Source organism: Symphalangus syndactylus, chromosome 7, assembly GCF_028878055.3.
Source record: "Symphalangus syndactylus isolate Jambi chromosome 7, NHGRI_mSymSyn1-v2.1_pri, whole genome shotgun sequence".
NCBI classification, from domain to species: Eukaryota; Metazoa; Chordata; class Mammalia; order Primates; family Hylobatidae; genus Symphalangus; species Symphalangus syndactylus.
Window position 1 is genome coordinate 117186345 of NC_072429.2, and position 24576 is coordinate 117210920.

At 38.4% G+C, this 24576-nt stretch overlaps 1 protein-coding gene across 7 annotated transcripts in view; it reads right to left on the reverse strand.

Annotated features, from left to right (window-relative positions):
• SAMD12 (sterile alpha motif domain containing 12) overlaps positions 1–24576 on the reverse strand; it is a 508474-nt gene that overhangs the window by 305334 nt on the left and 178564 nt on the right. For all 7 annotated transcript variants that reach the window (XR_010121938.1, XR_010121939.1, XM_055287114.2 and 4 more), the window contains exon 3: positions 13127–13256. Coding sequence is in view for 5 of the 7 variants with exons in the window: in XM_055287114.2 (XP_055143089.1) it covers positions 13127–13256 (130 nt within the window). In the remaining 2 variants the exon portion in view is untranslated. The remainder of the gene's footprint in view (positions 1–13126; positions 13257–24576) is intronic.

Below are 24576 nucleotides of genomic sequence, written 5' to 3' on the forward strand. Positions count from 1 at the left end.
GCAATGTCACCGAGCTTTGAACATTTTCTGGTGCCCCTGTACAAATCAGTTTAGTCTCTGGGTTTCTGTTTATTCATGTGAAAGGAAGGAGACAGAAGGAGGTCCCTTGCAGTCTGACATCACGATGCCATGCTTTTCTATAAAATATTTCACAGCAATGGGATACAGTCTATCTCTCTTAGCACAGTGTTTGGCTCATAGTGGTGTCATTAAATGATTATCAATTCACTAATTATTGACTAGCAATGATAATAGGTAACATTTCTTGATGTCCTTTGATGTGCTAGGCACTGTTCTAAATATTGTCCGGGTTTTAACTCCTTAATCCTCCCAACAATCCTGTGTGGTGGGTCCTGTTGATGGTAAGTGCTCAGCTCCTCTAATTACCTTGAGTCACCCATTGAACTCTGAGCCTCACTTCTTCACCTGTAACAGCTTGCAAGATTGTTGAAAGCCACTAACTCTTTAGTACTGAGGAGTTCTAGGCACAGTTCTAGGTACTGGACAGGCATCACATGTACTAGACACAACTACAGTCCATGTGGTTCTCAGCAGAGCATCCTGCACATAGAAAGCCTCCAAGAAACGATGGGCATTATTAAGGATGTCAGGCATTTTCTAATGCAAGGCTGCTCCCATAGTAAGAATATTCCTTCTAGTTCTGATTTATGAAACAAATAGTTCATCTGGTGACAATTTCCACTCTTTTCCTGTCAAATACTATCACTAAATAAATTTTGAATTTAGAGTATCGACAAATGTGTCCTTGGAGCAGTTTACTTACACTAGCCTAAAAATTGGTGCTGTTCTGTGATGAAAATGGGAGAAATAAAAATAATGTAAGTTTTTCTTCAATCAAAAATCTATTTTGAAATCATGAGTATTTTGTGTTAAAATTCCTTTGGTTTATAAAATGGTGGCGAGAGTACTTTTTAATTAAAAAATATTAATGGGCAAAATACAAAAGGTGGCAACTGTTTCTGCAATTTAACTTGTCTATGAAATCCAAAAGTCTTGGATGCACTGATGAAGACTCAGACGAGCAGAATCTCAAGGAGAAGAGAGTATTGTTCCTTTGTCAGCAGTCATCCCCTAACAACAGGCAATACCATGCCTTTCTTTATAAGAATGCTTTGGTATCTTCAGATTATTCTTTCAGTGAAAAAAAAAATGCAAATACGGATTTTCAAACTCAATTTCTTTCTCTATAATTATCTATATCATGGATAAACAGAAAACCATATCCATCTGTCCATCCATCCATCTTTAACCTAAATGAACCTATGGCCAGAATGGAAAAAATGCAGGATAACACGTCCATCTTTTCATTTTAAGAACGGTATATAGTTTAAAAAATGGAAAAGTATACAAGTTTTTATAAACAAACTTTACTGAGACATAACTTACATACAATAAATCCCACATATTTGAAATATCAAGTAGATGATGTTTGACAATGATACAAAACATTTTCACCTCCTTCACTCCCCTTTACAGCCAATTTCCCTTTTATCCCCTACTCCAGGCAACCACTGATCTGACTGCTATCCCTACAGGTTAATCTTGCAAGTTCTAGAATTTTGTATGATTGGAATCACATAATATGTGCCCTTTTGTGTTTAACATGTTTCACCGAGCACAATGTGAGATTCACTCACATTGTGTGCATCAGTAGTAGGTTCCTTTTTATAGTTGAGTAGAGGTTTTGGTGTGAACATAAAATTTATTCTCCCCTTGATTGATGTAAGGGTTTAGAATTTTTGGTTATTCTAATCTCTTTTGAAATTGTTGGACTAGAATTTTTAAGAACATATGTTTCCATTTCTCTTGATACCTCGGAGTGGAATTACAGAATCATCTCATAAGTTTGTGATTAACTTCATAAGAAACTTGACATTTTCAAATCAGGTGACTCCATATTATACTCACATACAACATACATACAACACTGGGTATGGCTTGGTATGGGAATTTAAGCCATTCTACTGGGTGTAAAGTATTATCTCATTGTGGTTTTTATTTGCATTTTCTTGATGACTTAATATTTCTGATCATACTTTCATATGCCTTTTGGCCATCCTTATATTTTCTTTATGAAGTATCATTTCAAATATTTTGCCCATATAATTGGGTTGTCTTCTTTAGTTTTAAATGTTCTTTATGTATTTTGTATACAAGTTCGTTTTTAGATATATATTAAAAGTACTTTCTTCTTGTCTCTGGCTTGGCTTTTTCATTCCCTTGACGGATTCTTAGAAAAGCAGAAGACTTTTAATTTTGATAAAGACCAATTTAGAAGCCAAGTGTGATTATGTGCATCTGTAATCCCAGCTACATGTGAGGCTGGGGCCATGGGATCTTTTGTGCCAAGAGCTCAAGTCCAGCGTGGGCAACAGAGCAAGACCCTGTCTCAAAAAATAACAAAGAAAGAAAAGAAAAGAAATAAAAAGACCAATTTATCAATTGTTTTCTTTTAAACTAAGGTGCTTCTGGGGACATGTATAATAATTCCCTGCCTATTCTCGAGGTTGTGAAATTTTCTCTTATGCTTCCTTCTAGAAATTGTATAGAATTAGGTTTTAAATGTAGGCCCATTATTTATTTCAAATTAAATGTTGTGTATAGTGTGATGCAGAAGTTGAAGTTCATTTATCTTACTAAATGAAGTTCATTTAGTTATTCCAGTACCCTGTAGTGAAGAGACCACCCTTTCTCTCGTTGAATTGCTTTGGTACGATTTTTGAAAAACATTTGGCCATATATGTGTGAGTATATTTATGGAATTTCTATTTTGTTCTACTACTATAATCTACAAGTTAGTCTTTATTCCAGTACCATATTACCTTAGTTATTGTAACTTTATAGTAAGTCTTAAAATTAGGTGGGCAAGTCCTCAAAAGTTTGTTCTTTTTCTATATGAGTTTCACTACTCTAACGTCTTTGCACTTCCATACAAATTTCAGAATCAATGTATTCATTTGATTTTTAAAAATCTGGTGTTACATTGTGATTGCAGTGAATCTACAGATCATCAGAATAATGGACATAATTTTAACATTGAGTCTTCTAATCCACAAGTGTGGGATATCTCACCATTTATTTAGATATTTAATTTCTCTCAGCAATGTTTTTACAGTTTTCTGTGTAGTCTTAGATATATTTTGTTTAGCTATTACATAGTAATCTTGTATTTTGCACACTAAGTTATATTATTAGTTCTTGTAGGATTTTTTCTTCATATAGGTTAAGCATCCCTAATCTGAAAATCCAAGATCTGAAATGCTCTAAAATCCAAAACTTTTTGAACACCAGCATGAAGGTCAGAGGAAATGCTCACTGCAGTACTTCAGATTTTAAATTTTTGGATTAGAGAAGCTCAACTGGTATGTATTCTGCAAATATTCCAAAATCCCAAAAAATACAAAACTGAAAACACTTCTGGTTCCATGTATTCTAGACAACACTCAAACTCTAGATCTCATAGTTTTTTATATAAACCATTTAATCTATAAATACAAATAATTTCACTTCTTCCTTTCTAATCTTTTTGTCTTTAGTTCTTTCTTGCTTTATTTCACTGGCCAGGGTCTTCAGAACAATATTTAATAGAAGGTAAGTAGCTGGGCGTGGTGCCTCATTCCTGTAATCCCAGCACTTTGGGAGGCTGAAGCGGGTGGATCACTTGAGGTCAGGAGTTCCAGACCAGCCTGGCCAACATTGTGAAATCCTGTCTCTACTAAAAATAAAAAATTAACTGGGCATGGTGGCAGATGCCTATAATCCCAGCTACTCGGGAGGCTGAGGAAGGAGAATTGCTTGAACCTGGGAGGTGGAGGTTGCAGTGAGCCAAGATCGTGTCACTGCACACTAGCCTGGCTGACAGAGTGAGACTGTCACACACATACAAAAAAAAAAAAAAAAAAGTAAGAAAGCTAATGGTCTTGTCTTATTCTGTAGAGAAAATTTTTTTTTTTACCATTTAGAATGATGTTACCATAAAAATGTAAGTTCACCATAAATATGCTGTTTATCAAGATTTCTGTTATTTCTACTTTTCTGGTAAGTTTTTAAAAAATTGTGGATCAACACTGAATTTTGTCAAATGCTTTCTCTGCATCTATTGAGAAGAATGTATATTGGACATACATTCTATGAAGTGTTCTATAGATGTTAGTTAGGTCACGTTGATTGACAATGCTGTTCAGATCATCAGAGAGTGAGGTTGAAGTTTTCAACTGTAATGGTTAATTTATCAATTTCTGCTTTAATACTATCAGTGTTCACCTTATGTATTTTGATGCTCTATGTTAAGAATGCAAATATTTAGAATTGTTATGTCTTCTCGGAGAACGTAACCCTGTGTCATTCTGTAATTGCCCTTTTTTTTTTTTTTTTTGACGGAGTCTCGCTCTGTTGCCAGGCTGGAGGGCAGTGGCATGATCTCGACTCACTGCAACCTCCACCTCCCAGGTTCAAGCAACTCTCCTGCCTCAGCCTCCCGAGTAGCTGGGACTACAGGTGCATGCCATCATGCCCAGCTAATTTTTGTATTTTTAGTAGAGATGGGTTTCACCATATTGGCCAGGGTGGTCTCAATCTCTTGACCTTGTGATCCACCCGCCTTGGTCCCCTAAAGTGCTGGGATTACAGGCATGAGCCACCACGCTCGGCCTAATTGCCCTCTTTATTCTTTTCACTCTTGTTCTGAAGTCTGCATTGTCTCAACTCAATATAACCACTATAAGTGTCTTGACTGTGTTAGTGTAATACATCTTTCTCCAATACTTTACTTTTAACCTGAGTACTTAAAGTGTGTTTCTTCTAGAGAGCATATAGTTAGGTTTTTTTGCCCCTAATCTGACAATCTCTGTCTTTTAACTATTGTGTTAAGACTATTCACATTTAAGGTATTTATTGATAGACTTAAACTTTACCATCTTTATACTTTTCTATTCATTGCTTATTTCTCTCTTTTTTCTTTGACCTTTTCTGATTTTAACTGAGTATTTGATGCCATTTCATTTTATCTTCTCAACACACCATTTATCTTTCCTTTATAAAAAAATTTTTAGTTTTTGCCTTACAGTTAACAATATACGTTTTTAAGTAATCTAAGTCCACTTTCAAATAACACTATTCTTCACATGTATTGCAGGTACCTTATAACAAAGCATTATCTATTCCTCCCTTCTATCCCTTGTGACATTGCTGTTATTCATTTTACTTATCTATATGGTATAAAACCTAATGTATTATTGTTATTATTGCTTTAATCAGCTAGCTTTTAGATCAATTAATAAGAAAAGGAATTTATTTTACCTTCATTTATTCCTTTTCTGACATTCTTCCTTTCTTTCTGTTGATTCAAGTTTCTTATCTGTATCATTTTTCTTCTGCCTGAAGAACTTTTATCATTTCTTGCAGGGCGGTTTGCTGACACTGAATTGCTTCAGTTTTTGTTTGTTTGGGCAAGCCTTTCCTTACTTTTCTTTTATGTTTGAAGAATAATTTTACTGGATATAGAATTGGCCATTTTTTTTTTTTGTTTCAACCCTTTAAAGTTTTCAGTCATTTTCTTCTTGCTTAAGAGGTTCTCATTAGAAGTGTCCTGGAATTCTTATATTTTCTCTGGAACTAAGGTATGTGACGTTTGTTTTTAAAATCTGACTCCTTTCAAAATTTTACCTTTGTCGTGTGTGTGTGTGTGTGTGTGTGTGTGTTTGAGAAAAGTAGTTCAAATATTTATCCTGCTTGGTGTTATCTGAACTTCTTGGATATGTGGTTTGATGTTTGTGATTAGTTTAGGAAATCTATTGTCATTACTATTTGAACTATTCTTCTGTCTTCTTCTTCTGATATTCTAGTAGTGCATATGTTACATCTTTTAATATAGTCCCACAATTCTTGGATGTTCTGCTCTGTTGTTTTCACTCATTTTACTCTTTGCATTTTGGTTTTGGTGGTTTCTATTGATTTACCTCCAAGTTCACTGATTCTTTCCATGGCTGTGTTGAGTCTACTGATGATCCCATTGAAGGCACTCTTACTCGCTATCACAGTGTTTTTTATTTCTAGTATTTTCTTTTGATTGTTTATTAGTTCCACTTCTCTGTTACATTAGTCATCTGTTCTGGCAAATAGTTTACATTTTGCATTAGTGCCTTTAACATATTGATCATACTTATTTTAAATTTCCTTTTTGATAAATCTAACATCTGTGTCATATCTGAATCTGGTTCTGATGATTACTTTGTCTCTTCAGTTTGTTATTTTCTTACCTCTTGCATGCTTTGTAATTTTTTTTGTGTGTCTGAAACCTGGACATGTTGTATTTGGTAATAAGAACTTGGGAGGAGGCATTTGGGGATATCCAATAAATAGTCCACTAGAACAAAGGAAGGGACTGGAAGATAGCATTATGCTTCATTGATGCCAGGAAGCAAGAATCTAATGGGAGCAGTCATCAAGAGCTTTCTTCGGCAAGAGTTTCTAACCTGGGAACCTAAACAGGACCGCGGGGTGTGTTTCAGTCAAACTTCAACATAAACTTTCTTATAAAACTTTTCAACTACCAACTTACTGTGATAAGTCTTACCACAGAGCCTTATCCTGGGAACTAGAGATGAGATACCTAACCCAGATGAAGAGAACTAAGGAGGGCTTTCTATAGGAGGTGGTATCTAAAACTCAAGCCAGAAGGAAAACTGGAATTATTCAGGTGAATGGGTGGGTGTCAGGAAGGTAGAGAGTATGACATTTGAGAACCCTTCAAAGTAGTTCAGTGGGCCTTCAGCTTAGAGGAGGAGGGAGTATAGGCAAAACCAAACACCATCACCATCACCCCTAGCACCATCACCACCGACAACCACCACCACTACCACCACTGCCACCATCACCACCACAATAATCCAACATCTTAAACAGAAAAACAGACTGCTTTTTAAAACTATAAAATGCTCATCCCTGGAGGTGTTGAAGCAAAGGCTGTCCAACCGCACAGTAGGGATGTTAGAAAGGGTACATAGGGGGACATGTGGCTATATTGTAAGGGGGGGACACTCAGCCTCTGTTCTTCCTGTTCCCTTGTGGAAGGACTTCCCTGACTAATGCTCTTGGCCTCTCTCCTGCCCTCCATTTGCTACTCATTCAGCCCTGTCCCATGTTCTGTCCTCACTTGAGACCTGTGTCCTGATGTAGTCTGCTTTCGGCCAAGCCTTAAAAGAGGCAGTGCTACTTGTGCCAGTGACCGGGATGATCCATTTAGAGAGGAAACATTCTTAGTAAATAAATTTGTCTACAGATATAAATTACATTCTCCAAAGACTTTTATCAGGAATGGAGCTGGTATTTTGTGGTCCATTGACCTACCACTTGTGTTTATTTCTCATTGACAGGGTCTTTTTTTTTTCTTCTTAAATTGACCCCATAAATCCTTGGAAGACATCTAAAGTCCTTTCCAACACTCAGAAGTCTTTTCCCCTGAATCATCAAGAAAACAGAGTTCAGTACCCTTGTTTTAAGAATGCTGAGAAATAAATTATATGTATTACAGTTAGTAAGTTTATAATTTAGAAAGCTAGTAAGAGTTCCATTAAAAAGGGATAAAATGAAAAATCAATGGCTGTATTGGAAAATTAGGAGAAACAAGTTATGTTCTAATCATATCAGAAACTTTACTATGTAAATATAAAATTATGCTCAAGTTTCAATAAGAGTATAGAGCAGTTCACACAAAAAAGAAATGTGAAAAAACAAATACAAAGATATAGGAAAGCAGAACACAATATCCAGAGGGGAAGTGATAAAGATGAGAAAATGTGCAGATGACACACCGGATAGTTAAATACATCTACATTTTGTTTGGTTATACTGGATTCTACTAAGTAGTATTCTCGTAAGTATGTCACATAAAGTAATTATTCTACTTCTTTTGACACTTGTTAACTATAGACCCCATTGGTCTCTACAGGGAACTCTAACCATAATTAAAGACTTGGAAGACAATCGCAGAAGGATAAAGGAGTAGAACAGCTCAGAAAAATCAGCACTGAAGAGAACAATGTTAGCAAATGCATGGACCCACATTCCAAAGGTCCTAAAAACATAGTGATTTTCCCTTTACTCAATAGCATATGCAGAATTGCCCAATTTCAAGGTGCTGCATCTCAGCAGAATACTTTTAAAAAGGAAAAGAAGTACAAGTGGGTGATAGTTGCAGCATAAAAAAACAGACCAGAAGCATACTTCTATTTTGTAGGTGATGATTTAGAAATATGATATATCAATAGGAATCATTTGTCATTATATGACAACTATTTGTTCTTGTAGACATCTAAAGGATACCCATGGTTCCTCCATGAAGTAGACCAAGGAAACCCTTTATACATTCAAAGCAGCTTTTAAAAAATATTTTATATTCTGGGGAGCTCTGAGTGCTTCACCTCTGAAAACAAGTCTTTCAAGTTGGCAAGGGAAGGAACCCTTCACAGATAGAGGATTTGAAGCCAAACGAGGTGAGGTGATGTTAGCAACCACCACAGGAAGAAACTTCAAACCTGAAGAGATACTTGACTCTGCATAAAAGAATCTGAAAGTTGCCTGTGAGCTTACACCTGGCCCCGGTAGAGCCTCCTCATCAGCATTCCAAGCCAGGCCCCAGAAAGCTAGGGACAGAATCTTACAAGCACAGAAACATACACAAATTTCTTTCCTTTAAACCTAATCTCATGATTTCAGTCTATATGTCCTAATGCCTCTCCAGTGTTCTAACCATCTTACTCTTTTTAAAGTGTGCTTCTGCAGGGAGTTAATGCTACTAGTACAGCAGCACCCCCCTTAGCTAAGGTTTCGCTTTGTGCGGTTTCAGTTACCTGTGGTCAATTGTGGTCTGAAAAATAGATGAGTACGGTACAATAAGATATTTCAAGAGACAGAGAGATATTTACCTAATTATTATTATGGTATATTATTATTAATCGTTCATTTTATCATTAGTTCTTGTTAATCTCTTACTGAACCTAATTTAAAAAATTAAACTTTATCATAGGTAAGTATGTACACACTATATAAATAGTGTTTGGTAATATCTATTGCTTCAGGCATCCACTGGGGGTCCTTCTGGTTGTAACATCTTGCCAGTTTCCTCATTAATAAGTTAAATTAAAGTCTTAAAGATGTTACAACCAGCTCAAGGGAGAATCTGAACAGCAGACACAATTATAGATCAGGAAGACTGAAATAAATGTGTAAATGGGAGATAAAACTCACCTTTTCCACAGTGGCTAGGCAAGTCAACTGAACCTCTATGGAACAGAATTTACATGTCAATGGAGAAAAATTATATTGTATTACTCTCTGCTATCTACAACTCACAGAGTTATAAAATTGCTCCCTAGAATCAAAGAATTAGATAACCCAAAATGTTGTGCTATAGATGACCATGCATAGTTTTCCATGGAAGCACAATTTTTTTCCTACATGGATCACTGACTATCTTATTTACCACTGTATTCTGAAAACCTGGTACATGGTAGATGGTCCATAAATACTTGCTAAATGGATGAATGAATGTTCACTATATGTCAGTCATTAAGCTAGGCCCTTCACATTCATCGTCCCATTTAATCTTCCCCCAAATTCTTTAAGATAAATATTATTTTACTGACAAGAAACTAACGTGTGGCATTATGTTTTTACTACATGTCAAAGGTTGGTGTAGAGGGCAGCAGGGAGGATTTGACTCAGACCTAAGATCAGAAAACCTATCTCTGTTTTCTTCTTCTTTTTCTCTCCATTTAATATATGTCATTTTTATTTACTGTCACTGGACCATGTGCCTCTAAATCAAGGGATGTTTGTATATAACATTGATATAACATGCTTCCTCAATGAGCATGATATAGGAGATACTTGCTTTAAGAAAAATAAAAGAACAGCAGCACTCAGGAGAATCTAAGCATAAATAAGAGATACATGAACAATCTTTTCTGCAGTCTTAAAGATTAGCACAGGATATTTACCAGCCCAGAATGTTTTGTTTCCCTTAGATGCTCCTTTCCCTCCTTCCCCAGGATAATAAAGCTGGATGAATTCACCATCATGTGTATTGTTTTGTTATCACAGATACCATCAGGGCAACACTTGGAAAAGAGCAGCAGCTGACATGCGTTGTATGCTGTGACTGTGTACCACCTTCATAGCAACACTATGAGGTAGATACTATTAGCATCTCCTTTTCTGCAGATGACAAGCTGACATGCACCCAGCAACCTTTACAAAATCACAAGGCTGTGATGCAGCTGTGGGCTGTGACCTGGTACTTGTAACCACTCCCCTGTCCTCTCTTAAGTCACTCTACTGTCTGCACAGCCTGGTGAGGTTTGCTCTGTCATCACATCTTGATTTTTACAAACCTCTTTGCCCTGTTCATCACAGCCTCCAAGAGTACTGGGATTCCCACAGCTTCTAGCATCACAGGGCTGGTAAATGCACACTGGCTGAAGTCCTGAAAGCTATTTTCTGGCCACTTGGCACTTGTGATCATTTGGGTATTTTGCATTCACTCTTAGAGAGGCAGGGGCCAGAGAACAGGGGAAGAGTGGTCTTCTGAGGCTTCAAATAGGTGAATGTCAAAAAGATGTAAACCAAAAGTTAATCTGAAATCATTCTCTCTGTTCCCTAAGTCCCCAAGTAATTCCCTGCTTTCTTCTTCTTGCCGGAAAATAGGCTGCCCTTAAAAGGAAATAACAGCATGTTTTTCTACACTTCCAGGTGAGTCCTGAGATGAATAATAGCACAATGCCGACATATAAAAGGAGTCAATAAACGGTTAGCTTAGTGGTTTACCTATATTATTTCATTTAATTTTCACGACATCTCTCTGAGCCAGGTACTATTATCTTTATTTTGGAGATGAGGTAGTGAGGTTAAGTAACTTGCCCAGGTCAAGCAGCTTGCCCAAGATCCCAAGAAAGTAGTGATTTCCCAATACCAGTTATGTTTCATGAAGACCAAGTCTGCCACCAAAAGCATACGACAACTGTTTGAAATACATACCTCATTCCCACACTCCTGTCCTCATGTACTTAGCAGAAAACCTTGGGAAGTGGGACCATTTATTCCATAAGTATTGAAGCATGAATCTTTATTTCTGATGACTGTAAGGCTCATCCTCATCAAACCATTATAAATGCTTATCCTTCCCTCAAGGGGACCTCATAATTCTTACCCCTAATAAAAGATAACACTGCTTTCAAATAAGATCATGAAAAAGGCTTTGCCATTACTATCACACAGGCATTAAAAAACATTAAGCAGCCATTATCTGATGAAGGCTACCATAATCAGGCAAATGGTTACTAACTGATTGATCATAGTTAGGAGTAGAATAACTGACCTTAGATGGGCTTTTCTTATACTCTTAAGGGAGGAACTAAGAAAATGAAATGTAGACACTTGGAATCGAAGCTAAGTACCCACACTGCCTTCTGAATTTCAGAGATTTCATCCAAAAGGGCCATTGACTCTAGTTGGGAGTGACAGAGAGGAAATGCATAAAGGATCATTTTTATATTTAAGATAGAAGGATTTTACTTTCATTTGTTAACTCAACTTGAGCTACAATTGGGTGTTTTCCCTATATATTTAGACATATCAATGTGGTCAGCAGGAATCTAGGATCATCTAGCTCAGCATTTTTTTTTTTTAAACATTTAGTGCTTAAATGTTTAAAAAAATTTTTTTTTAAATCAATCAAGTTTTCTGTATGGTTCAAATATATACAACAGACACAAAGGGAGTGGTTTTGGTTCACACACCCGCCTCTACCCAAAGCACACCCACATCCCTTTGGCAGTCAAGAGCTCCATGAAACACACTTAGAAAACCATCGACTGAGACCTGTTCTAAGAAGTGAACTGACCTGCCCCAGATCTCACAGCTACAGCCTAAGAGCTGAACTGCAAAAAGAAATACTTTCTGCTTAACAAGTCCCTTTTCAAAGTAATAGGAGTGAACAGAACGAGAGAGATTAGGATTTGTCATGATAGAAAGTGTGGGTTTGGAAAGAGGTTTGTCATCGAGAGTGCTGAGCTATTTCATGACAAGTCACTTTACCACCAGAGTGAAAGCATTTTCTCAGAAAAAAAAGATCTGGACTAGAAAAGACTTCTTAACATTGTTTCCCCCTTGAAGCCACACAGTTTCGGTTTACAGAGTGTATCCTCAGTCCTATCTTTCACTGCACTGTTTGTGAAGGGAAAAGAGAAGTGTTGCCCACATACAAACAGGATCTTAGGGTGAAAGGGCAGGCAAGGTCTAGAAAAGCCCCCTTACTCTGATGGGCTACCATGGTGGGCATATTTGCTCCATCTTGCCCACTCCATCCCCCAATTGAGAGACTTGATCTGAAGGCCCTTTATGGTTCACTATCCTGTCCTATTTTCTGCTTTCAAGTACTTATTGACCTCCACGTATATTTGAATACCCTTGATCTAATGGAATCATTATCTGTGCCTTGAAACTATTCATCCCAAGGGCAGAGAGTTAGTATTATTATATTCCATTTCAGAAACTTGGAACATTGCTAGGTGCAGATACAAGAAGGTGTTCAACAGGGAAATGGATGGCCAGAGGATAGGAGTGTCAGGAAAACCGACTTTCCACCATGGACTCTTTCACATGATTGGATACATGTGTATAACTCACCCAAAGAAGTCAATATACTTTATCTTAGACATTTTTTAAAAAGCATTTTCCTACTTAGAAACCTTTTCTACTCGGAAGATCTACATAGTGATCCTGTAGCCAAGTTCATGTGAAAGACTTCCTTCTTTCCTTTCTCTGTGATTGGTATGCTCTTATTTTCACTAGGATCCCCCAACCCTGCACCCTGATTCCTATATACTTTTACAGTGGAGGCTCACAATCCACTGTTTTCTATAATAACCATGTATGTTTGTTAAATAGCATGGCTCACATGGATCTGGAATTTATCAACCCTTTGAAAGTAAACCCATGCCAGAAAATTTCAGCAGGAAGATGTTGTTTCATGGTAAGGGTATGGGAAAGGCCATCGTGACTGGGAGAGAGAAAAGGAGTGAAATATCTGGGATACTGCATACTTTACCAGTTATGTCATGCTGTTTGAATGACTCACTGTAGATCTGATACTGATTCGGACAATGTTTCTTCAACCACTTGCAGACATCCTGCTGGGTCCATAGAGCCACCGGTTTAGACAGCTTCACCGTAGCTGACTATAAATAAAGAAGGAAAAGAAGATCTGTCAATGCTGGCCCCATGCCTAGGAAGACACTATAGTTAAAATTCTTAGAGTACGTTAAAGGCTACAGACTGGATTCCCTGAAGATAAATATCCAGTTCTTGTTTTCCTCCTAACCTCTGTAGACCTTCTCAATACTGCTGAAAAGCACAAAGAAAAGGTCCAGGTGGAGAAGATGTGAAAATGATCTAACCATCTCTGCTGAGAAAAAATCCCAAGGAATTCCTAGGAAGTAGTGTTTTTTAATGAATACTCTTGTAAAAAACAATGGGGTTGCTAAGCAATTAATTACATTAAAGGGGAGAAATAGCTGGCCCCAAGTACCTTTCTTTGTATTCCAAGAAGATATTTATCTCTTGCTATCCCTGACATTTCTAGAGCCTAGTACAACACTGGCTCCAGGAAGTGCTAATAATATTTTTAGGAACGAATGTCACTGGATTTAGATAACTGCATACTAAGAACTGCAAGTCTGCCTGGGGGCTCTGGACTTAGGGTGGCCCTGAAACGCCCGGGGGCATTAGTTATACCAAAGTGGGGAAGCAAAAAGTCAATTCCACCAGGATGTGGAGAATGGTATTAAGATCATGGGGCAGTTAGGCTTTATACAGAAGCCAACTAGTCAAGGTCTTTTTTTTTGTTCACTGGATCTTTCAGGGAAGTATTTATGAGGAAAACATACACACACACACATATAAAAACGCAGGGAGTGAGAAAAGCTTAGCCTTTGACAAATGATGGATTACAAATACATTTATTAGTGAATAAGCATCAATTTCATGCCCACGGGATGACCATGCTCTGATGGTCTCCCTCGGAGATCCCAGGAATTTGGTTTTGGACAGATTAATGCTTCACTATCTAGAATTTTTATCATGTTGGATCAGTGTTTGCCAAAAAAGTAAGGCTATCATATTGGCAGCTGTTTGAAGGCTCCTGGGTGGTACAAGGACATGGCCATTATTATCCCTGCTCTTCTCCATACGCATAATTTCCTTCCACTTCTCTATCAAATCTTTCAGATTAAGGCAAGGGGAGAGCCTTCATTTGGTAGGAGTGTGATTGTAACACCTGCTGACATATGTGTTGTTGTTTACTTGACAAAGAAAGGGCTTGCTTCAGTCTCAGAATCTTTAAAAAAAAGGCAGTATATCTAGCATCTAATAACTTTTTAGAACTTTTTAGTATATTTAAAGTTATCCTTTATTTTATGGCAAATAATTATGGCAAAATAAATTTTATTTTCTGTAGCAATATCTTCTTTGCTTTTTAAACAAATTTGAGTGTAAAGACACAACTATCCCGTGGGCCAATTTTTAATAAAAAAATAAACAATGGTGCAGATGGTGACAGAGTCACAGTGAAAACAGTGGAAGTAATATGGAAGCGATTCAAGGTTGGAAAGCACAATGCTCAGTTGGTTTTTTTTTATTTGTATATTTCCAATCATATGAGTCCTTGGGCCATTGCTTTCAAAATAATCACAATGCTGATCACATTTTATTTTGTATTGTGATATTTTTCTTTTATTAATTGTAGATTGTATTTTCCAAAGATGATTTTATATATGTCCATATAGTCTATATGTATGTTTTCATATAGACATATATACATACATATGTATCTGCTTTTCATTCAATGGGACTGACATTTCTTCCACTAATATGTGGGGTTGATGCTCCCTCCTACTCCATTTCAGCAAGGTATGTGACCTTCCTGACCAATGTATACAGTGGAATTGATGCTATGTGACTTCTGAGGCTAGGTCATAAAAAAGAAACAGCTTCTGCCTGATTCGCTCTCTGGCACTGACCTTTGGAAACAACCATCATGCTGTGAAGAAGCCCAGGCCACATGGAGAGACCATGTGTAGGAGTTTTGGCCAATTTGCCAGCTAAGGTCTCAGTTGTCAGTTCATCACCAACCACCAGACAAATGAATGAACAAGCCTCAGATGATTCCAGCCACCAGCCTTCAAATCTTCCAGCTGAGGCCCCCAGATACCACAATAGAGAGTCAAGCCATCTTTGCAGTGCCGAGTGAATCCCTGACCCGCATAATCCATGAGCATCCTAAACAGTTGTCTAACGCCGCTAAGTTTTGGGGTAAATTGTTTTGCAGTCTGATGATGGGAGGGTGAGATCTGTTATAATTTTGTGTTCCCCAGAGTGTCTTGTTTTCGGCAGATCCCATGTACATCCACAAGGATTAAGTGAATTAATTAATTAAATGAAACAGCATTCACAGACATAGCTTGCTATTTAATCAGCAGTGACTTTCACGTTCAGCCCTTGCTTCTCTACCCTGCTGTGTGTTGTGCCTATATGGCTCCTAATCAAACATGCCTGCAGCCCTTCATACTGGGGTAATGGGCTGCAGCCATTTTCCCTCTAACCTCTGTGGGAAACCATATTGACTTTGCCTAATTTTGATGAGGAGAGGAAGACCTTGGGCATGGAGGGTATAAATGAATAAATGTTTTTATTGTTGATGATGTTTAGGTTTTTTTTTCTCTTTGCTCATCATCATGTTCTTTCCTTTGCACAACTAGGAAGCTAGAATTTTAGATCTTTTAGCTAGAAATCACTTATCACCATGTTTCACAAGTCAGCACCTCTGAATCCAGTTCTTTCCTGCTCTACAAATGTTCCTTCAGATTAGCTGAATGAGTTTATAGCTGACACATCATTACTCTGAAACTCTTGCAAGTAAAGCTAATCACATCTTTTGAAAACTCCTGTAAACCAGTCACAGAAGGCTGTAAATTAGGAAGGGAAAGGCAGAAGGATAAAGTTGCTTATACATCAATATACTAAACTTTTTCCTTCTTAGAAGGTCATTCTTTAACTTGCTCATTTCCTGGGAAAGGGAGGACGCTCAGCCTCCACTGGGCTTCAGGTAGAGATTTACCCAAACACACTAAGCTGACTCAGAATGCATCCTCACCAGCCCACCATGTATGCTTTTGTTCTAAGTTTTCCTTTTATCATGAATTCAGAGATTCTGAGGCTAACACTCAAGAAGTTGCTTTGCTTTATTCTTCAGCATATACTCTTACTAGGCATATACTAGTAAGAGCACATACTCAAAACTTTAGGCATAGATTTTTAAGACTGTATGAGGCTGGGCACAGTGGCTCATGCCTGTAATCTGAGCACTTTGGGAGGCTGAGGCGGGCAGATCACCCGAGGTCAGGAGATCAAGACCAGCCTGGCCAACATGGTGAAACCCCATCTCTACTAAAAATACAAAAATTAGATGGGCATGGTGGCATGCACCTGTAATCCCAGCTACTCAGGAGGCAAGAGGATCGCTTGAACCTGGGAGGTGGCGATTGCCTTGAGCAGAGATCGTGCCATTGTACACCAGCCTGGGTGACAGAGCAACACTGTCTCAAAAAATAAAAAACAATGTCTCCAAAAAAAAAAAAATTAAGATGCTATAAGCCTACAAAAATGCCTCCATGTAAACAGACATAATAAGTAAAATGAGGGTAATAAAGATTCCTACTGTTTGTCTCTTCTTAATCAGATGGTAATAAAAGTATTGATACCATTTATCAGGTGATTCTTAGCCTTGGCATTTTAATGAAATTACTATTAGTTTGCCACACCTTAAGAGCTGTAATGACTCTAGTTACCCCAGTCTGCTTCTTCTTTTGGGATTCTCAGAGCTGACTTTGATTTGTTCTGCCTGAACTTCTCTTTTTGTACCACCCAGGGTCAACCTCAGTTACTCCCCTTCCATCAGCATTTCCTCCATCCCCAGCAGCTACCAAATGTTGGGAGTGAATGCCATAACCTGATTCCTTTAAAGAGCTTACACTTCACTTCCATGTGCAATTAGAACAAGAAGTACATGTCAAACCATATCACTTGAATTCAACATATTGTCCCACTGAAGGTAGGAAAAGAGAGGCAGAGCTGTCAACGCCTTCGACCACCTCCTTTCCTCAACATCCAACACCTACACTCTCTTCACAGCCATCCCTAGACGATGACTTTCTCTGATATGCTGCTGGGCTTTTTTTTTCCCCCGCAGTAGGGGCCTAAGCCTAAATAGTGATAGTCCATAAAGCAAAGAAATAAAGCATTTCACCTTTACTAGAAACAGTAAACTCATAAGAAAGAAACATCCTGCCCAATGGCAAACATTAAAAAAATACTTGCCCCAGTTCTCTTTCTCAATGTTCATGTCTACCACATCATTCTCTGAATTTACAACCCTGGAGACAATTTTGGTTTATTTTGCTGCCCTGAAAGAGGCCTGAGGCAGTTTGTTATCTTAACCCCTATGCATAGTGACACCAAGCAAAATTCCAGACATTTCCTTTCTGAATTCGTCCTGGCCTTGCTACAGACAAACTGAAAGTGAATTTCAGATGCTTTTCCTTTCTGATGCCTTTCTGTTTTACAGGAAGAACTCACTTTATGCAAAATACATATTTCTGAGAGAAAGGTTGTTTGCAAATTACTTTTTTTGGTAAATGATTTCTATTTTAATTTACTCTTATATAATACATTCAGCTATGTTTTACAGTAATTCTGATTTGTATTTAACTGGAAAGAACTCTGAAGCATTAAGTGTTAAGTTCTCCAAGGTAAACATGAAGCTTTTCTGCTAAGTAACAGAATAATTAAATGCTTTAAAGAAGTTTGAAATTGAAAGAACATACTGCAAAATGCCTTGAAAGTTAAATTTTTATTTTATGATTCAATTATCCCTTAGCTTATCTGTTTTACAATATAAATTATCTTTTAATTTACTGGGCTTTGATTTATAAGAGAACACTGCAATTGTAGATCCCAATGGTTGTACAAACTCTTAACTAGGTGAGCCCAGTTGGTTGATTATCAAAAAATAGAGAATGCTTGGACTGTTTACTTTCATTGGCAGGACAAAGTGAGCTTTATGGCCAAATTTCAGAAAGCAGTTTAGTATATCATTATAAGCAAGTGTTTGCAAGCTCTAAGAATTGCCTACTTCTTCCCTATCTTGCAATGTCCTTTCTTTAGTTCCCAGTCCTCTCTTTTATTAACTTCTATTGTGTCATTTTACTCAAAATTACAGAGAAAGAAGCAAAAGGAGGAAACACACACATACACAACAAATAATTAATGTCTACTTTAGCAGTTTTTAATGCTCATTCACCCAAAAAAGGTCACTAAATATCAGGCAAAATGGTTAGCTCATGGAATACTTGATATTTGAATTAAGTAATTTTAAAGTACTAATAATGTCTTCTTCTGTCACCTTAATCCTTTCATGGAAAGAGATGGTTAGAAAATTTTAAAAACATATCTTGTCTATTGCATGCTGTTTCCCGAACGGTCTATAAAATGCACATATTAGTGATTATTCATGGGTTTGGACCTAAATATTTTACGACAGAGAAAACTCTTAAACTTCATGCCTCCTAAGGGGAAGACATCTCATTGCTAGAAAGTTTACAGGTAAAAGAAGAATACATATCCCCTTAGGTGAAAGAAAGATAAATACACATAGTGTATTTGTGTTTAACTGAAAAGAACTCTTAAACATTAAGTTTTAAGTTCTCCAAAATAAACTTGAACCTTTTCTGCTAAGCGGTAGAATAATTAAATGCATATAGTGTTATTTCACATTCTTCCTTCTTTAACCACTGCTTTAATATCACCTGGATTATTTCTTACTTTTCAAATTTTGATGCTAATCTCTTCTGATAGTGCAAGAGCCCCTAAAGACCAGTAATGTGTAAGCAACTTAGATAACTTTTCCGAACATATAGTGGGGCATTATTAGTTTTTTCATCTGTTCTGCCAGGGGATCTATTTTAGACCCTTCATTTCCAGACTTCTTCACTGAGAATTGTAGCTTATTCATATTTCCTTCAAAAGGCAGTGTCCTCAATGTGTTGACAACAAAAATGGAATGGATTACCAAAGCCTAAATTTTTATGATTAACAAGTAACAGGTGTCAGTTCATCATTTGAAATCCTTAACCAGTGTATTCGTTATTCTCCCATATTTGCATAATTTACATAAACAAAAGCTCTTTGAGGTTCTCAAAAACTTTTAAGAGTGCAACAAAGTCCTGGGACCATAAATTTGAGAACCACTGTTTAAAGACATCACTGTTGTAGTGTCTTTTTTTTTTTTTTTTTTTAAAGGGGATAAGACTAGAGGATTTTTTTCTCTTATTTTGCCCACATTGAATACTATTAATGGACTTTAAAATTTCTAAATGCTGTGACCACAGACTCAAAAAGTTGTCAAGGACTCTCAGTAGTTAGTGGGTTCAAGTTTAAACCTAATGCAAGAGTCCAATCCACTTTAAGACATCTAAGATGGGGGTTAGTAAACCTAAACTATGATGAATATATCAAGGCTTGTGTGTGTAAACAACTTTACTTGGGTAAAGACAAAATGTCAATCTCCTAATTTAAAATGATTATTTTTTCTTTTCATCTCTTTTTTTGAGCTACACAAAATTTGGAAAAACACTGATCTAGATTCAGCACTTTCCCTGAAAATCCACAGCGTCTGAAAATGTATCCTATGAAATAGGCCACACCATTGTTAATAAATATTAATGCTTTAAAACGTACTTTCAAATGGAAGTCAAAGTCAGATCTTCATCATCTTTTTACTGATTCTTGAGTTTTGCCTTTGGATAAAGGCAAGACAAATCTCACTGCCCACTGTACTAATCTCCTTTTCACATGTCATATCAGGGCTCTCCATTGAGTCTCATGGCTTGATTTTTGGTTTCCTTTTACCATGATGTAGGCTGAGGAATCCGAAACTATATCTCCAGCTCAGTTTTCTTCCTGAACTACAGAATCATATATACATATGCAACTGATGACTTCAGTTTCATTTTTACATATGATAAATATATCAAACTCAACATGTCCAAAATTGAGCTCCTGTTCTTCCCCCTAAAAATGCCTCATTTGTAGCCTACATTTCATATCATAGAAACTCTATACTTCCCACTGTGGAGGCCCTGCATCCTGGATTTTTCATAGACTTTCCTCTTTCTCTTGTACTCGACATGTAATCTATTAGCGAAACCTGATAATTCTACCCTCAAATGTATCCAGATGTCAATCTCTTCATTACCAACATTGCTACAATCCTGAATGGAAACACTGTCATGCCACACCTAGATTCCTGCATCTATGCACTAATACAACAAACAGGTCATCCTGTTCTGTCCTTCCCCTTAATTGAAATCTTTTTTTTTTTTTTTTCTTTTTTGAGACTGAGTCTCACTCTGTCACCCAGGCTGGAGTGCAGTGGAGCAATTTCAGCTCACTGCAACCTCTGCCTCCTGGGTTCAAGCGATTCTCCTGCCTCAGCCGCCTGAGTAGCTGGGATTACCAGCACCTGTCACTATGCCCAGCTAACTTTTTTGCATTTTTAGTAGAGATGGGGTTTAACCATCTTGGCCAGGTTGGTCTCGAACTCCTGACCTCATGATTTGCCTGCCTCGGCCTCCCAAAGTGCTGGGAGTACAGGTGTGAGCCGCCGTGCCCAGCCTTCAATTGAAATCTTTAAAATGACTTACAAAGGCTCACATGATCTAGCTACCCAGGTCTTTGATGTCATCTTTTTATTTTTTTTATTTTTTATTTTATTTTACTTTTATTTATTTATTTATTTATTTTTTTGAGACGGAGTCTCGCTATGTTGCCCAAGCTGGAGTGCAGTGGCGCGATCTCGGCTCACTGCAAGCTCCGCCTCCTGGGTTCACACCATTCTCCTGCCTCAGCCTCCCGAGTAGCTGGGAGTACAGGTGCCCACCACCATGCTCAGCTAATCTTTTTTTGTATTTTTAGTAGAGATGGGTTTCACTGTGTTAGCCAAGATGGCCTTGATCTCCTGACCTCATGATCTGCCTGCCTCGGCCTCCCAAAGTACTGGGATTACAGGCGTGAGCCACCGCGCCCAGCCTCTTCAATGTCATCTTTATTACTCTTTCCCTAAGACATTCTGTTCCCACTACACCAGTCCTCTTCCTATTGCTCAAACATGCCAACTATGCCTGTGTTTTACTTTGCTGGAATACCCTTCTCCCAGATATCTATGTGGCTAATTCCCTCACTGCTTTCAAAGCCTTTGAGAGTTGTTTAAATGCTCCACTTTCAATAAATCCTATCCTGATCTCCCTGTTTAAAAATGCAAGACCCCCTTCTGAAGCTTCCTATACTCATTACCCTGCTCCAATATTTATCTCTCCATTATAGGTATCATCTAACACACTATACAATTCAGTTATTTTTTTCTACTGTTTATTATATGTCTCTTCCCACTGGCTTGCAACCTGCACAAGGACAAGGGTCTTTCTTAATTTGCAAAGAATCTCAAACTTTAGAACAGTACCTGGCACAAAGCAGGAACTCAATAATTATCTGTTGAACAAATGAAAGAACTGTCTGTTCCGCCATCATATATCACAGATCCTATATCCTTTGAGTGTCAGAAAACTGGTTCAGGTCCCAGCTGCGCTCTTGACATTCCCACGTTAGGACTAAAACAACCTTTTCCCCGACTAGATTTCTCTTATATTGAGCCAAAAATGCAGAGCCAGTCTAGCACTATAATTCTTAGCAAGACAGCTCACATCTCTGATCCTCAATTTTCTTCTTTTTCGACTGACACAGAGAGTGATGTGATGAAACAAACTTGGCATTTGGAATCATGCAGACCTGGGTTGAAGGCTCTGGCATTCACTAGCACTGTGGGCCTTGGGCTGGTCACTGAACCTTTCTGAACATATTTCTAAATTCACTGCAAATAATACCTATCTTACAGTTTGTAGAAGGATTAGAAATGGTTTAACTAAAGCACTTTAAATAGTGCCTCCCACATATTATGTTTCCTGAAAGCGTATCTTAATATCTCCTGAATAGCGTTGGCATCCTCTTCTGCTGGATTCTCAAGCCTGGCTTGGGGAAGCAGTGGGGCAGCACCATGGACACAGGCAGTCTTTCTTTCTTTTTTTTTTTTTGAGATGGAGTCTTGCCCTGTCATCCAGGCTGGAGTGCAATGGTGTGATCTCGGCTCACTGCAACCACTGCCTCCCGTGTTCAAACGATTCTGCTGCCTCAGCCTTCCGAGTAGCTGGGATTGCAGGTGCCCGCCACCATGCCCAGTTATTTTATGTATTTTTAGTAGAGATGGGGTTTCTCCATGTTGGCTAGGCTGGTCTTGAACTCCTGACCTTGTGATCCACCCGCTTTGGCCTCCCAAAGTGCTGGGATTACAGGTGTGAGCCACCACGCCAGCTTACAGAGGCAGAGTCTTTGGAGTCCAGCTGACTTGAGCTGTAGGCATTGTGAGATGGTGTTAGGTATAGTCAGCTAAGATTGAAAGAAAAACAGTTGTTAAGAAAGGAAGAGGATTAAAAGGTACCAGTGAAAAATGCAGGCATAGGAAGAGGATAAAAGTGAGAAAATAGGCCGGGCGCGGTGGCTCAAGCCTGTAATCCCAGCACTTTGGGAGGCTGAGGCGGGCGGATCACGAGGTCAGGAGATCGAGACCACAGTGAAACCCCGTCTCTACTAAAAATACAAAAAATTAGCTGGGCGCAGTGGCGAGCGCCTGTAGTCCCAGCTACTCGGGAGGCTGAGGCAGGAGAATGGCATGAACCCAGGAGGCGGAGCCTGCAGTGAGCAGAGATGGTGCCACCACACTCCAGCCTGGGCATCAGAGTGAGACTGTCTCAAAAAAAAAAAAAAAAAAGAGAAAATATAGAAAAAGGGGGAAAATGGAAAAATAAAGATACCAAATTAAGAGGGGCAAAGCTATGTTTCTCTTTATTCGGCCTGGGTTTGCTGCAATGACACGGTATCACCTCATGTCTTCCAGCGATAAGTCCTGTCATTTATTTCTCTCGGAAACTCAGGATCAGCAGTCCTCTATTTCCAGGGACAGTCATGTACAAAGTGTCCCAATTCCATGCAAAGATACAGCCCAGCTTCCCCAGGCACCTCATGGAGCTATTTATAAAAGCACACTATCCAGATGTGTAAACGCCACTGCTCACAAGCTCTGAAGCGGATGCTTGTATGCAACGCTGGTGAGATCTGCTGGCCCCCAAACACATGCTGCTGGGCATCAGGGTGTCTACAATAAAAACTCATAGAGGGAATAAGCAGATGTCCTTAGGCACTCAACAGGAAACAAGACATCCTGGCAGCCTGGATGGCTCTGGTTATCAAGGCCTGTTCTTCCTATCAGGCCAGAATGCACAGCCTGTCAAGAGAAATATGGAGGGAGAGGATCACACTGTACTTTGTGTCTGCTCTGTCTTAGTACAGCAGGAAAACCTATCACTCATCCACATAGATGAGCACACTCTATGGGAGGTGCTGCGACACAAAGGCTTATGTATGCCCTGAGCACGTACCTGGGGCAAATCCCTCTGTGAATGTTTGATGAATGAAAGCATGACAAAAGCAAAAATGAAAACAAAAATGAACCATAAAAATTGTTATTGATCATCATTATCATGTCATTTCTACAACAATTACTTTGGAATAACAATGCAGTAGATTGATGACAGAAATGTCCTCAGTGCAAAAATGCCCCTGTGTAATATGACTACAGGTCCTCTGCCATGAGATGGCATCTATTTTTCCACCTCTTGAGTCTGGGGGGTAGAAGAGAGCCATGTGGCTTGCTTTGACTAACAGAATGCGGCAGAGGTGGTGATGGGCCAGGTTTCTCAGATATGTTTCCAAGAGGCTTGGCATGCATTTGCACTCTTCTTTTGCTTTTCTGAAACCCTTCTGAGAACGTGTGTGGTCAAGCCTGACCAAATTAGCTTCAGGGATGTGGCTTAAAAGTATACTGATGCCATTCCAGACACCATGTTCGATATCATTCTAATGATATTCTTCCCACAAAACATGGGAAGAGTTGTCTTAAGAACTTTACATAAATCATCTTGAATTTTCCTGACAACCTGCGAAGTAGGTATTACTGCTAGTAGAGAAACATGCTTAGAAAGGTAACTCATCCAAGGTCACACTGCTAGTGAATTTCAGAACTGCATTCAGTCCAGGTCTGCAGTAATTTCAAACTTCATGCCTACTTCATGATATCACACTAATTTGATAGAAACAGGAGAGAACAATGAGGATTAGAGATGTGAGCATCTTACTGAGGTTTCCAGTGCTAGTTTGCTTCCTTAATGAATTAAGATAAACCTGATCAAAAATGACTCTAACTTTGTCCTAATCTGGGTATGCCAAAGGCAGAGCTGGGTTCAGGACCAGCCACATGACTCCTGCTCAAGGGCTTTT